This window comes from Pristiophorus japonicus, chromosome 16 (assembly GCF_044704955.1).
Source record: "Pristiophorus japonicus isolate sPriJap1 chromosome 16, sPriJap1.hap1, whole genome shotgun sequence".
Lineage (NCBI taxonomy): Eukaryota > Metazoa > Chordata > Chondrichthyes > Pristiophoridae > Pristiophorus > Pristiophorus japonicus.
Window position 1 is genome coordinate 40,549,131 of NC_091992.1, and position 14,990 is coordinate 40,564,120.

Consider the following 14,990-nt stretch of genomic DNA (forward strand, 5'->3'; position numbering starts at 1 on the left):
TCTTGTCACCCTAGCACCCCCTTCTCCTCTAACAACCTCATTTGTGTCTTGCAGCTCAGCCAGCAGCGTGGCCCCAGGCATGGCCACAGAGGTCAGAACGTAGGGACACGGGTCAGGAGGCGGCGGACGATCCTATTACATCTAGTGCTGAAGAGCTCCAATTGTCACCCGTCAATCCGCTGCGTCTGTTCTCGATGGATGAGAGCGCGGACTTCGAAGAACCTGCATCGCCACGCTCCAGAAGCCATTCCGCCCCAAGGCCATCTATTGATCCTCCGGTCATTCCCACCTCCACTCTGGAGATGCCGGCCCCAAGCACCTCTCCACAGGGCACCCCATTTGTCCCCACAATGGCGTCGACCCCCCGGAAGCCTCGTGGACACGGCAGGTCTGTTGCACGAGCACGACATGACAGCGGAGAGATAGTTCAGTTGTCCAGGAGGACTGTAGACATTGGTGACCAGTTCCTCAAAGCTTTAGAGGGCATATCCCAAAACCTGGCCACCATGTCCAAGCAAATTCCGCGCATAGCCGAGTCCCTGGATGCGATAGCCAGGAACACTGCTGCCACAGCCCTCCCAGTGGTCCCACAGCGCACCATTCCACCGCTAGGTTCCGCACCAGCACTGCGAATGACAGATGCGGGCAAGGACCAAGATCCTGCTTCTGCATCAGAGAATGTTGTCCCCTTGGCACCCCCAATCCTGTACCCATCCAACCAATGCATCTACCTTCATCCCCCCCCAATGAGGCACCGCCTGAGGAGCTCCTCAGCCAGGCGCTGTGGAGCAAGGAGGGCAAGGGATAGAGGTGGGGAGAAGAAAGAGGGGGGAAGGAAAGTGAGGTGCATGTGCGCAGGTGATGGCTGTGTTATATCTCCATCTGGGTGTATGCAATTTATTGCAATGTATGGGGGCTGGTGACCACACTCCTGCTTTGCCTTTGTATTCTGTGTTGCTGGACATGTTGACCATGTGATTTATGTCAATGGTGGAAAAAGTGGGATGTGGGCTGGGGTTGTGTGTTATTCGCTTTGATACTTATGATTTCAGACCAATGTTGGTATTAAACTTTTGTTATTGAATATAACCTTGTTGCGCATTGTTTCAGATAGCTAGACCATTACACATTGGTGATTCCTTACTGTGAAAGGGTTAAATACAAGTTATCAATCAACGTAAACTTTAACTGGCATCAAGGTGTGGTATGTCAGCGTTGTCACTCACATCAGCGCTCTTCCAGACAAATCTTTCCGATATCAGCTCCTCACGTAAGAGTGGGATTTAACAAATGCCAGCCACACCGCTGGCATCCGTCACGGATAGTTCCACTTTTTGTGGGCGGTTTTATGAGCGGGCGATGTTCTGGGCGATATGTGTGCGAGGTGGTGAAATTGATGGTGGGCGATCTCTATGGCCGCTAGTTTGGGTAAATATGCTCTTTATGACAAAAAACAGTCGCTGGACATTATTATTGAATCTTGGCATTAAGTCTGTGTGGAAAGTAATGCTGGGCAATAATATAGGTGTTGAAATCGCTCATTCTGCTGATTCCGGCCAAAAAAAGTGGGCAGGCGGTATATTTTTTCTCACCGTTAAGCACATGGAGAAAATAACGCTCGGTGATAAGTCTCCTAAAAAAGCCCGACAGTTTCCATTTTGTACCAAAATGGACAATATCTGGGAATTATACATCATTTCAGCAGTTAAATGGGCATTAAGTGGGCGTTAAGCAGGCAAAAAAAGTGGAGGTTCTAGCCTTAGGTGTTTGGTTCCCGGTGTGTCGGACTCCCAGTGTTTGGTTCCCAGTGTGTCGGACTCCCGGTGTTTGGTTCCTGGTGTGTCGGACTCCCGGTGTCCTGTAGTGGCAGGAACACTAATCAACCAAACTTCTCTACCTTGGATGATGTCCCGGTGTAGGCCACAGGCCCTGAACAGGAGTCCTTTTGGCCCGGGATAGAAGTGGGCCGGTGTCGATCCAGGATAGAAGCGGGGCGGTGCGGGGTCCTTTCAGCCCGGGATAGGAGCACTTCACCAGGCCTCCGCTTCTGACTTCCGTTCCTTTCCAGTGCTGACCTCCGATGCCGAACTCCGGTTTCGATCTCCGTTTCCCTCCAGACCCTACCTCTGCCTCTCCCGGTGCCGACCTCTGCTCCCGAAGGTAGTCCCACACACAGGAGGCCGGTGAGGTGATTGAAACCTCTGTTCATTCGGTCTTCCAGGTTGTTCAAAGTGGAGGAGAAGGTAGAGCCCAGATCCTACATGATGCCAGTATGAGCATCCCTGAGAATTAGTACTAATGGTGCCAGACTCTATTAGCAGTTTGTATATAAATCACACTGTCTCTATTAGTAGTTTGTATATAAATCACACTGGGCCCGAATTTGGTGAAGGTCCCCGGCTGCCCAAATTCCGCCCAAAGGACCGCCGATCGCCGCCGAGGTACCTGACCGTACCTTGGGCGGGGTTTTCGTCAAAAAAGTTCTTCTAAGGGCGGTGGGTGGCAAATGAGGGACTTATGCCGCCAATCTGGGCAGTAACCAGCGGGAGCTCCCAATCTCGGCGGCAAAGGCGCTTGCCGCCCAAGTGCCACCGAGGATGGAGTCAGGCCCACAGAGGGGCAAAGCCCTGCAAAGAAAATGCATCAAAAGAAAAAAAAAAGCATCAGAGCACCTGCAGGGGACCCCATCCACGTTAGTCGCCTTGAAGAAAAAAAATTACAAAATGTTTACTCACCTTTTTTTTCAGCTCTTCAGACCGACTGTCGGGTACGGACCAGCCTCCTCGCAGCGGTCAACCCCCGTTCTGGCGCCGATTCCCACTGACTCCCACCTGCACCAATCTGGCATTTCAGAGGGCGTGAGTCAACTTACGCCACTCGGCCGTCCGCTGATGTCAGCGGGCGGTTCCCGGCGGCTCTCCCCTCCCGCCTGCTCCAAACCAGATCGAAACTGGCACTGGGCAGAACCTGAGGAGGAATGTTGGTGGCAGTCGGCGGCAGTGGGCGGTGAATACATCAATTTTGGGCCCATTATCTCTATTTGCACAGTTTGTATATAAATCACACTGTGTCTGTTATCAGAGTTTGGATATAAATCACAGTCTCTATTAGCACAGTAGTCTATAAAAGTCTCATTGTACAGTTCAATTTTGATGTATTTTTCTTCATTAATTGGCTGGGTTTTGCATTTGGTCCATGTCCTTTAATTCTGACGAGAGTCCCATGACTGTTTATCTAAATCTCATTGTTACCATTATCTTTAAAATTTGATTAGTTTATTAAACTGCATTCTCTATCGCTGGGGGATATCAGCGGGGATTTCAACTGCCTCCCACTGGCATTCGGACAGATTCATCATTAATTAAAGGGTTTTATAAAAAATAAATTGACTTTATTGATAAGCTTGTCTAAAGAGTCAGGTTAAATCCTGCAATAGGAACATTCCATTTTCTATTTCTGGAGATTAATAGAGAAAGATGAAAGCTAATGTTGTGCATGTGTCTCTATTTATACACATGTTTCTTTGTTCCTGACTGTTCATGTCTCCATGCATGTGAGTGTCAGTGTTTGTTAATGTACGTCCCTATGTAAGGCTGTCTGTCTCTGTATCTGTTTATGTGTTCTTGTAGGTGTATACGCCTGTGATACTTAGTTGTTTAAGTCTTCTAACTTTAACATATCTCTGACATCTCAGCTCAGTCCCTGACTCATGTACTAAATGTGTCTTTTCAGAATGGAGCATGTGTTCTCCCTGGGCATGTTCCTCGCTGGACTGTTCCTGCTTCAGACTGGAGGAGTTCATGCAGGCAAGAGACTGAAGCTAACCTCAGATCTGTAATACGTAATTTCACCGAGCAGGAGACACTGAGCCCAACAATTCAAACCTCTCTCATGTAATCTCACGAAGTAGGAGAGATTTGAGCCCGACTCTTCAGATCTGTTTCACTTCATCTTAAGAGTAGAATATCCTAAGCCTGGCTCCTGTGGTCGATCTCATTCAGATACAGGGCAGACTTTCTGTGACATGATATACACAAGTGTTAATGGCAAAAGAAAAGTAGACCTGGTTAACTGATGAAAAAAAGCGATATTGGACTTTCCTTCCATTTTCCCCACTTGTCTTAGATTTGATCATGATGCAGGATGAGTGCAGAGACAGATGATAAACTAAAAGAGAAAGAAAGCTTGTTCATGACAATGACGAGCTTCTTAAAGGCCAATATTAAGCAACATGCATAATTTTGCTCAACTGGGTATGCAAAATAAAATTGCTAACAGTCAGGTGCTGAGTAAGTTTTAAGCAAAGACAGTGGTGCTGGAATTCCGATGTCCCGGGTCTGTACGAAGTTTCGACAGATCCGGGAAGACATTGGAAAAGCCGGTTTTCAGTGCGCAATGCGCATGCGCTGAAAACCGGCTTTTCCGATCTGTCAAGTTTCTAGCTTGACAGATCATCCGCAGATCGGGAGCGAGGACATTTGCAGGGCAAGATTTCCAATATTTACGGATATCTTGCCCAGCAAATGTCCTCAAAAATCTTGCGCCTGAAAAAGCAGGCATATAGCTTACTTTTACAGGCACAAGTGTTTAAAATAGACAAAAACATTTTAAAATAAAGTTATAAAAACACATTTTATTCTTAAAAACCCTCCCCACTATGGTAAGTTTATTTTTAACCATAATTAAAAAACTTTTTTAAAAATCGGGAAAATATTTTATTTTTATAAGATATAATAACTTTAATTTCAATTAATTTTAAATATGTGTGGTCTGTTTTTTATTTTTTATTATTTTATGTGATTGCTTTCGTTCCCATTAATAGCACTGAGAACTTGTAGATACGCGAGTCTCAGTGCTATTAATGGGAACCTGTGAAATACTTACCTGATTAGTTGAGCAGTCACACGTGACTGCATCTTCTGCATTGGGACCCTCTGCACGGGAGCGCGGGAGGAGAAGGCCTCCCCATTGGGAATCAGGGTGCCTCCTAGACCACCAGGTAAATTCGTAAAAAATATCCAGCGAGGAGGCAATTGCCTGCGGGAAGACCCCCAGAGGAATTTCTGGGTCATGATCAGCAAAGCTAGCAGTTAATGTTATAGAATTGTCAGGCGGGCGGGCGGCGGATTTCACCTGACTCTCACTGGCATTCATACGGATTCATCATTTATTTCTCAGTTTAAATTGCTTTTAAAAAATAAATTGACTTTATTGGTAAGTTTGTTTAATGAGTCACATTAAAGCCTGCAATATAAAATCTGATCAATTACATAATAACATAAGAATTAGGAGCAGGAGCAGGTCATGGGGCCCATTGAGTCTGCTCCACCATTCAATCGATCATAGCTGATATTTGACCGCAACACCACTTTCAGCCCAAACACAATAGAGTCCAAAAATCTATCAATCTCAGCCTTGATAATACTCAATGACTCAGCATCCACAGCTCTCTGGGGCAGAGAAATCCTCCTCATCAGTCTTAAATGTCCACCCCCTTATTCTGAGACTATAACCCCTAGACACTCCAGCCAGGGGAAACAACATCTCAGCATCTACCCTGTCAATCCCCCTCAGAATCTTATGTTTCAATGACATTACTTCTCATTCTTCTAAATTCTAGAGTTTAGGTCCAATCTTCTCAATCTCTCCTCATAGGACAACCCTGTCATCCCAAGAATCAATCTAGTGAACCTTCGTTACACCGTAAGGTAAGTATGACCTCCCTCAGATAAGGAGACGAAAACTGTACACTGTACCCCAGGTGTGGTCTAACCAAAGCCCTGTACAATTGTAGTAAGACTTCCTTACTCTTGTACTCCAGCCCCTTGCAATAAAAGCCAACATACCATTTGCCTTCCTAATTGCTTGCTGTACATGCATGCTAGCTGTTTCCTGTACGAGAACACCTAAATCTCTCTGAACAGTTAATAGTTACTCACCATTTTAAAAATATTTTGTTTTTCAATTCTTCCTCCCAAAGTGAATAAACTCATATTTCCCCACATTTTACACCATCTGCTACCTTATTGCCCACTCAATTAATCTGTCTATATCCCTTTGCAAGTTCTTTGCGTCCTCCTCACAGCTTACTTTCCCACCTAGCTTTGTATTGTCAGCAAACTTGTATACATTATATTCGGTCCCTTCATCTAAGTCATTAATATAATGTAAACAGCTGAGGCCCAAGCACTGATCCTTGCGGCACTCCAGTAGTTATAGCCTGCCAACCAGAAAATGACCCATTTATTCCTACTCTTTGTTTTCTGTCCATTAACCAATCCTCTATCCATACTAATATATTACCGCTAACCTCATGAGCCCTTACCTTGTGTAGCAACCTTTTATGTGGCACTTTATCGAATGCCTTTTGGAAATCCAAATATACTACATCCTCTTTATCTACACTGCTATTTACATCCACAAAAATCGCTAATAAATTTGATTTCCCTTGATCTGCCTAATCATATTATGATTTTCTAAGTAGACTGTTACCACTTCCTTAATAATGGATTCCAGCATTTTGCCGACAACTGATATCAGGCTAACTGGCCTGTAGTTCTCTGTTTTTTCTCTCACTCCTTTCTTGAATAGCAGAGTTACATTTGCTACCTTCCAATCCGCTGGAGCTGTACGAAAACCTAGGGAATTGTAGAAGATCACAACCAATACATCCACAATCTGTATAGCCACCTCTTTTAGAACCTTAGGATGTAGGCCATCAGATCCAGGGGATTTGTCAGCTTTTAGTTCCATTAGCTACAAACATAAGAAATAAGAGCAGCAGTAGGCCATTCGGCCTCTCGAACCTGCTTCGCCATTCAATAAGATTATGACTGATCTTCTACCTCAACTCCACTTTCTTGCACTATCCCATATCCCTTGATTCCCTTAATATCCAAAAATCTATCAATCCCTTTCTTGAATATATTCAATGACAGAGCATCTACAACCCTCTGGGGTAGAGAATTCCAAAGATTCACCACCCTCTGAGTGAAGAAATTTCTTCTCATCTCAGTCCTAAATGGCCGACCCCTTATTCTGAGACTCTGTTCCCTGGTTCTAGACTCCCTAGTCAGGGGAAACATCCTCCCTGCATCTACCATGTCAAGCCCTATAAAAATTTTGTATGTTTCAATGACATCACCTCTTATTCTTCTAAACTCTAGAGAATATAGGCCGAGTCTACTCAATCTCTCCTCATAGGACAAATCTCCCATCCCAGGAATCAGTCTGGTGAACCTTCGTTACATTCCCTCTATGGCAAGTATATCCTTCCTTAGTTGAGAAGACTAAAAATTGTACACAATACTCCAGGTGTGGTCTCACCAGGGCCCGATATAATTGCAATAAGACATCTTTACTCTTAGGCTCAAATCCTCTTATAATAATGCCAACATACCATTTGCTTTCTTAATTTCTTGCTGTAGCTGCATGTTAACTTTCAGTGGTTTGTGTACGAGGACACCCAGGTCCCTCTGAACCAACATTTCCCAATCTCTCACCATTTAAAAAATACTCTGATTTTCTGTTTTTCCTACCAAAGTGGATAACTTCACATTTCTCCACATTATATTCCATTTGCTGTGGTCTTGCCCACTCACTTAGCCTGCCTATATCCCCTTGAAGCCTCTTTACAGCCTCCTCACAACTTATATTCTCACTTAGCTTTGTATTATCAGCAAACTTAATACATATGGTCGCCTCATCTAAATAATTGATATAGATAGTGAATAGCTGAGGCCCAAGCATTGATCCTTGCGGTACCCCACTAGTTACAGTCTGCTAACCCAAAAATGACCCGTTTATTTCTACTCTCTGTTTTTTGTCTGTTAACCAATCCATGCTAATATATTACCCCCAATCCCATGAGCCCTAATTTTTTTTAATAATCTCTTGTGGCACCTTATCAAATGCTTTCTGAAAATCCAAATACACCACATCCACTGGTTCCCCCTTATCTATTCTGCTAGTTACAACTTCAAAAACCTCTAACAGATTTATCAAACATGATTTCCCTTTCATAAATCTGTGTTGACTCTGCTCAATCCTATTATTATTTTCTAAAGTTTCTCATGTACTTTTTCTTTATTGATATTAATTACTTTAAATTCCTCATTTTTATTAGCATCTTGGTTCCCCACTATTTTTGGTATGCATTTTGTGTCTTCTACTGTGAAAACAGATACAACATATTTGTTTAAAGTCCCTGCCATTTCCTTATTCCCATAATAATTTCTCCTGTCAGCCTTTAATGGACCAATGCTTACTTTTGCTGCTCACTTCCTTTTACATACTTGTAGAAGCTCTTACAATCTGTTTTAATATTTCTTGCTAGTTTACTCTCATTCTATTATCTCCCTTTTTATCAATTTTTTGATTATCCTTTGCTGATTTCTAAAGCTCTCCTAATCTTCATGCCAACTACTTTTCTTCACAACATTATCAGCTGCTTCTTTTAATCCAATAATATCCTTAACTTCTTCCGTTAGCCAAGAATGGATCACATTTCCCGTGGAGTTTTTATTTCTCAATGGAATGTATATTTGTTGATAATTTTGGAATATTTCTTAAATGTTTTCCAGTGCCTTTTAAGAGTCATACCATTTAATTCAATTTCCCAATCTGCAATAGTCGGCTCGCCCTTCATACCTATGTAATTAACATTTCAGACTTAAGAATTTTGCTCAAAGTTAACGTGAAATTCTATCGTATTATGTTCACTTTTCCCCAGAGAATCCTTTATTATGAGATTATTAATTAACCCTGTCTCATTACCAAATACAAAATATAAAATAGCCTGTTCCCTGATAGTTTCCTGGAACAATACATCACGGAATCAATCTCGAATGCATTCCATGAACTAGTCCTTCAGATTAACTTTGTCAATTTGAGTTGCCCAATCTATATGAAGGTTAAAGTCCCCCATGATTATTCTATTACCTTTGTTAAAAGCTATTATTTGTTGATTAATACTCTATCCAATGATATAGTGAATGTTTGGGGGTTTATAAACTAATTCCACCAATGTTTTCTGCCTCTTGTTATTTCTTATCTCCACCCGTACTGAGTCTACTTCCTGATCATCTGAGCCAAGATCCTTTCTCACTACTGTCCTTATGCCATTCTTTATGATCAGGGCTACTCTACATCCTACATTAAAATAAATCATGAGATAAATGCAGAATAGCGAAGCGTAGAGTTTCTGCTAGGGGTGCTGTCAGCAAATTGCGCCCAGGAAGGCTGGACATTGTGCCAGTTTTGCCAAGGTGAAGTTAACCTGAAGTTTCCATGCAAACTCTTCAGCATAAGTCTGAACGTAAAGTCTACCATGAATCAGCGCAATCGATTCGTGACTGCAATAGGGTATCCTCCAGCATCGCAAGCAGCAATGGGATTACCATGAAAAAAGCTATTCTTTAACTCTTTAAACTAATTGAGTTGCATCAGAGCAGAGCAGATCAATTGACTGATTTAATGCTCTTGGTCTTATTTTCGAATAGGTTTCAATTGACAGCAGGTCACTTCTGTCTTCAATTAACTAATGACTGCAGCAGAGCAGGGCACATCTGTGTGGCTTCAATTGACAGCTGGTCACAGGTCCGACAAACCAAGGACAGATCAATTAACTGAATTGAAATTAATTTTAACTGAATGTAAAGTATTGCTGCAGCAGGAGAAACAGACCTGGGTCAGTGGCTTCAATTAACTGGGGGCCACTGGGGAGAGGGAGCAGCTTCACTGTAACTACAACAGGAAGGGGGCGGAGTCACAATTTACAGTGGGGAGGGAGAAGGGGCAATTTACAATGAGGAGGGGGAGGAGAGGTAATTTGCAGTAGGGGAGGGGTAATGTACAGTGGGGAGGGGGAGGAGGGGTAATGTACAGTGGGGAGGGAGGAGGGGTAATTTACAGTGGGGAGGGAGGAGGGGTAATTTACAGTGGGGAGGGAGGAGGGGTAATTTACAGTGGGGAGGGAGGAGGGGTAATTTACAGTGGGGAGGGGGAGGAGGGGTAATTTACAGTGGGGGGGGAAGGAGGGGTAATTTACAGTGGGGGGAGGAGGGGTAATTTACAGTGGGGAGGGGAGGAGGGGTAATTTACAGTGGGGGGAGGGGTAATTTAAAGTGGGGAGGGAGGAGGGGTAATTTCCAGTGGGGGGAGGGGTAATTTACAGTGGGGAGGGGGAGGAGGGGTAATTTACAGTGGGGAGGGGAGGGGAGGAAGCGAAATTGAAAACAAAATTCAAGGCAGTTATGTCTTTTACCATTCTCCTGGTGGACACATGAATTTCCCAATGGGATTCCTTCTGTCCTTGTACTGTGTAGAGGAAAATGATCAGAATATGGAAGTACCTAGAGGCCGAAATTGCCCCTTTCGATAAGGCCTCTAGCAGCCTGAAAGCGCCAGCCACGGGTCAATACAGAATGGATGCCGAGTCGTGGTGGCCGACGTTTGCAGCATTGCCCTGATGGGTTTTTCCGGCGGTGTGGGTATCTGCCCAGCTCCCCCCACTTCCGCCCCACTCCTGCAGATGCATCGTTAATGATGTCATCAGATCGCGCACCACCTTGGACCCACCCCGGAAGCTATATTCAGCTTAAATCGGCTTCTGGCCACCTGTTGGTGCTGACGACAGGTTTTTGGATCGGTACACACTGCTTGCTCAAGACCGCCAGTGGCTTTTAAAGGCGTGTTTCGTCTAGCAGCATTCTTGTCGTGGAGATTTTTGTGGACTTTTTCGACAATTGCGTGTGGCCTTGTTGACAGCAGGATTGAGTTATAGTGGCCCAGGCTCTTCATACTCTACAATAGAGAGCCGTGATTGAGGAGGCTGGGTTTGTGGAGGATAACTAAGTGGGGTCAGTGCTGGCAGCAGATCGCCTCCTGCATATTGTGCGTGGCAGGGAGGCACGCATGAGAAGGCGGCGCCAGCTCCAATGGCTGGAGAGGCAGCGGGCAAGGGACGCAGCACACATGGCTGAGGAACATGCAGAAGGTCCATGGAGATGGTGACAGAGCTGGACCCAGTGAGGTGCACTAGAAATATAGAAATCTACAGCGAAGGAGGCTATTTCACGCCGGTTGACAGAGAGCCCCACGGCCCTTGGTCAGCAGCCCTGAAGGTTACATATAAACCTATGAACAATGACGGAAAGGCAAAGAGCACCCAGTCCGCCTCACATTACTGCGACACCCCTTATACTGAAAACATTCCACACTCCACCCCAATCGGAACCCTGTGATCTCCTGGGAGAGACAAAAATCAGATAAAAACCCAGCCCAATTTAGGGAGAAAAAAATCTGGGAAAATTCCTCTCCGCCTATCCAGGCAATCGAAACTAGTCCAGGAGATCATCCTGGCCATATTCGATTCCCTGCAGTATTTACCATTATATCTGCGCTGTCCAACACAAGGTCATCCAGTTTAATCCCAATTACCAGCTCTAGGAAGGACTTCAGGAAGGGCCTGGCGTCAGGAGGAGGGTCAAGTATGCAGACATCCCCTCACGACAGTGGGCCAGATGGACAGGAGGCAGCTGCAAAGAGTGAGGACCAACAAGAGCAGGAGGGAGAAGGCAATGAGGCAAATGTCAGAGGAAGACGCTACATAGACATGGTGGCAGAAGGCCCTATCGTCAAAGAGTCTACAGACAGCAGTTCTCCTACATGGACCTGACTGATGACCAGTGTCACTGGAGGCTGTGATTCTGCAAGGACATCGTGATGGAGCTGTGCAATCTCCTGCAGCCAGACCTGCAACCTCAAACAAGGTTGAGGACAGCTCTGACCGTCACATCAAACGTCACCATAGCACTCAATTTCTATGCGACTGGATCTTTTCAAGCTGCAACAGCAGACATCTAGAACATCTCCCAGTTTACTGCACATAGCTCCATCCGTCAGGTGACAGATGCTCTGAATAAGAGGAGGAGGGACTACATATCCTTCCCGATGAGCAGGGACAAGCAGTTGGAGCGGCAGACCGGATTCGTGAGGATAGCCGGTTTCCCCAGGTTTCAGGGCACGTCGCATTGAGGGCACCATAGAACAATCCCGAGATCTTCCATAACTGCAAGGGATTCCACTCCCTCAATGTCCAGCTGGTGTGCGACCAGTTGATGCCCGATATCCTGGAAGCAGCCATGATGCTTTCATCCTGCGGCAGACCAGTGTGCCAGGCGTCTTTGCTGGGCCAAACCAAGATTGCGGCTGGCTCCTTGGAGACGAGGGCTACCCACTCTGCACTTGGCTGCTGACTCCCTTTCGCCACCCCAGGACTGCTGCTCAGCAATCGTACAATGCCCTTTAAGTGCAGCTGCTTCATTATGAGTAAATGGACATCAGCTGAATTTCATGGCCTGATTGGCTACTCGGTCCCCACATTGCTGCAAAGAGCCCATTCCTGCCACCAATACCGTGCCGCTCTAACGGCTGCCACATCCATTGCGGCGGTAATTATGCCAAAAAGCGATAGGTGCACCTCATTTCGGGCAGTGGGCAATTTCCGCCCCCTAGCTTGTGTGATCTGAGAGTGAGACAGCACAGGAGGCATCTCTTCCCTATACGTACCTCAGAAGCAATACAACTGAAGAGCTGCATCTCATTTCAAACCGAAGAACAGCACTGTCTGCACCAGTCAAGGTCACCAGTTGACTTAATTTGCATCTGGATCCTTCCAGGCAGCATCTGGTCATTTGCCCTATTAGTCAGGCAGCTGCTCAGCATTGCATCAAGAAAATATGAAGGGCTGCACACGTATCTTCCCACTGGAACCAAATAAACAAAGAGAAAAAAAAGCTATTGCTAGAAACTAGCAGCATTCCTACATTTGCAGGAAGCAATTGATAGCCTGTGTGTGGCCAGAGATCTGGGTCCTGCAGCTCCACAGCACAGGCAGTTATTGTTTCACCCTCCTTGGGGGAACAACACTCCTCCATTCCCAAGCTCCATTCTAACTAACGCTCAGTACTTTACGCAGTGTCGCTCCTTCCACCCAAGTGGGTGTCTCCAGGCTGATGCTTGCACAGGTAAGATGCCATGATGAAGTTGGTAAACAAGTGGCAAAGGCTAGTGGATCTGGATGTTCCTGAATGTCACTAAAGTCTCTGGCATCTTCCTGCTAGGCACCCGCTATTATGTGAAACACAGATGAGCTTGTTTAGTTGTGCAAATTAATGTCATTTTCCCTTAAACAAATAGTTGTTTAGTATAAGTGTATGGCAATACTTTGAGAAAGTGCATGAAGCTGAGACTGCCGATGATGGATTTTGCTCAATCTTTATAAACTTTAAATGTCACCTTAATTAACTCTCTCCCACAGCCTCTCCTGTCTGTCGGCCTATGATACCTAAGGTGTCTTCTTCCATTGTCTTGAGCGATGGCGCTTGTTCCCCCAGTTGCATTGTTTCATTTTCCAACCCTGAACATAAGGAAGAAGGTAAAAATGTTTCGGTAAAAATGTTTCAGTAAAAGGCTTTTAGTCCCTCTTTGACAGATCAGTTCCACGTACTCACCTTTTAATTCAATCCTTCAATCCAATCTATCTCCAGAAATCCATCTATGTATCTCGTGACACCATTTACACCATATGTCTCAATGTAAAGTCATTTCAAAAATGTGCTTCTGTTGCAGATGAAGAGAAACCCCTTGGCAGTCCGTTTGTACAAAGAGCTGTACATGAAGCCATTGAATTCGTGAACAAAGCCTATAAGGAGACCAGAGCTTGGTAGGTTCTTTAGGGCCAAAATTCACATGTTCTGTGCCTGTCGTTAGCACCTCTGGGGGGGGCATTAACGGGGTGTGAAAGAGTTTTCGCCCAAGCCGCGGAGGGGGGAGGGGCGTGGCGTGCTACTAGCACCTTTGAATGTGGTAGTGCCCCGCGCCACTATGGTAATTGGCTAGCTCCCTGTGAGGCCACCATGGTCTCACGGATCGCGAACTGGGCCAGCAACCCATCACGGGGCGATGCACCATGTCGCGCACCACCATCTTTTATTTTCCTCCCTTACTGGTTAGACTGTTCGGTTCGCGCCACAATCGTGCAACCCGGCTCTCCGTTTCGATGCCGGGCTGAGGCCATGGTACCCCTTAACCCTTGTAGCCCTGTGGAGGCCATCAAATGACCCGTGGAGCTCGCATCGTCCTTTCACTTTAACAGAATGGGAGGGGCATTGAAACGGGTCAGCACTATGCGGAGAGGCTGCATAGCGCTCTGTGGTCCACCCGGGATGCGCCCCCGAACTCACACAAGGAAGTGGAGCATGCGCGACATTGCGCTCCACTTCCCGGAGGGGCGGTAACCGGAATTTCGCGGCCGCGGTAGGACTTCCGCGCCAGGCACAGGAAGTCCCGCCTTGGTTACTGCCCCTAAATAGGCGTAACCAAATTTTGACCCCAAGTCTCGAACATTGCCAGACTGGGCTCTTTATAAATGGCTCAGTTCATCGAATTATTATAAATTAAGGAGGACCACATTTGTGTTAGTTCATTAGAAGACCAGGGCTAGATTTTACACTTTTGTGCGTATAGCCTAAAAATGGGCGTTATTTCCGGCGTGGACAGTAAAAATGGGTTTTCAGATCACCAGCTTCCCGCCCATTCTCAAAGCACCTAGTCTCCATTTTTGAAATTGGGCATTACCGCAAGCGATATGAAATGGGTGATGGCGGTAAATCTCGCTGACCTTCTGCCGTAAGTGTCGCCGCCCTTAGCAAAGCATGGCAACACTCGATTCCCACAATTCAGGAGGTCAAGGGTCATCATGACATGCGCAGAAGAGGAGACAGAGAGAGGGAGCTGAGAGGGACTGAAAGCGTGTGTGGGTGTGATATGGCTGTTTTGGGAGGAAGGAGGGAGAGTTTAGAGCAAATAGGGAAATAAAAATTAGCTGTTACCAGCCACATATTTGCTCGAATTTGGCCTATAATGGAGGGAGAGTAGGAGACTTCACAGCACGCTATGGAGACTGACGCTGGAGAGAGCAGTGAGGT

At 45.7% G+C, this 14,990-nt stretch overlaps 1 protein-coding gene across 1 annotated transcript in view; it reads left to right on the plus strand.

Annotated features, from left to right (window-relative positions):
• Positions 1–350: 350 nt before the first annotated feature.
• Positions 351–14,990, plus strand: part of LOC139226155 (eosinophil peroxidase-like) — an 85,156-nt gene continuing 70,516 nt past the window's right edge. The window contains exons 1-4 of the mRNA XM_070856795.1: positions 351–706; positions 3,733–3,806; positions 4,901–4,999; positions 13,633–13,726. Of these exons, the coding sequence (XP_070712896.1) occupies positions 351–706; positions 3,733–3,806; positions 4,901–4,999; positions 13,633–13,726 (623 nt within the window). The remainder of the gene's footprint in view (positions 707–3,732; positions 3,807–4,900; positions 5,000–13,632; positions 13,727–14,990) is intronic.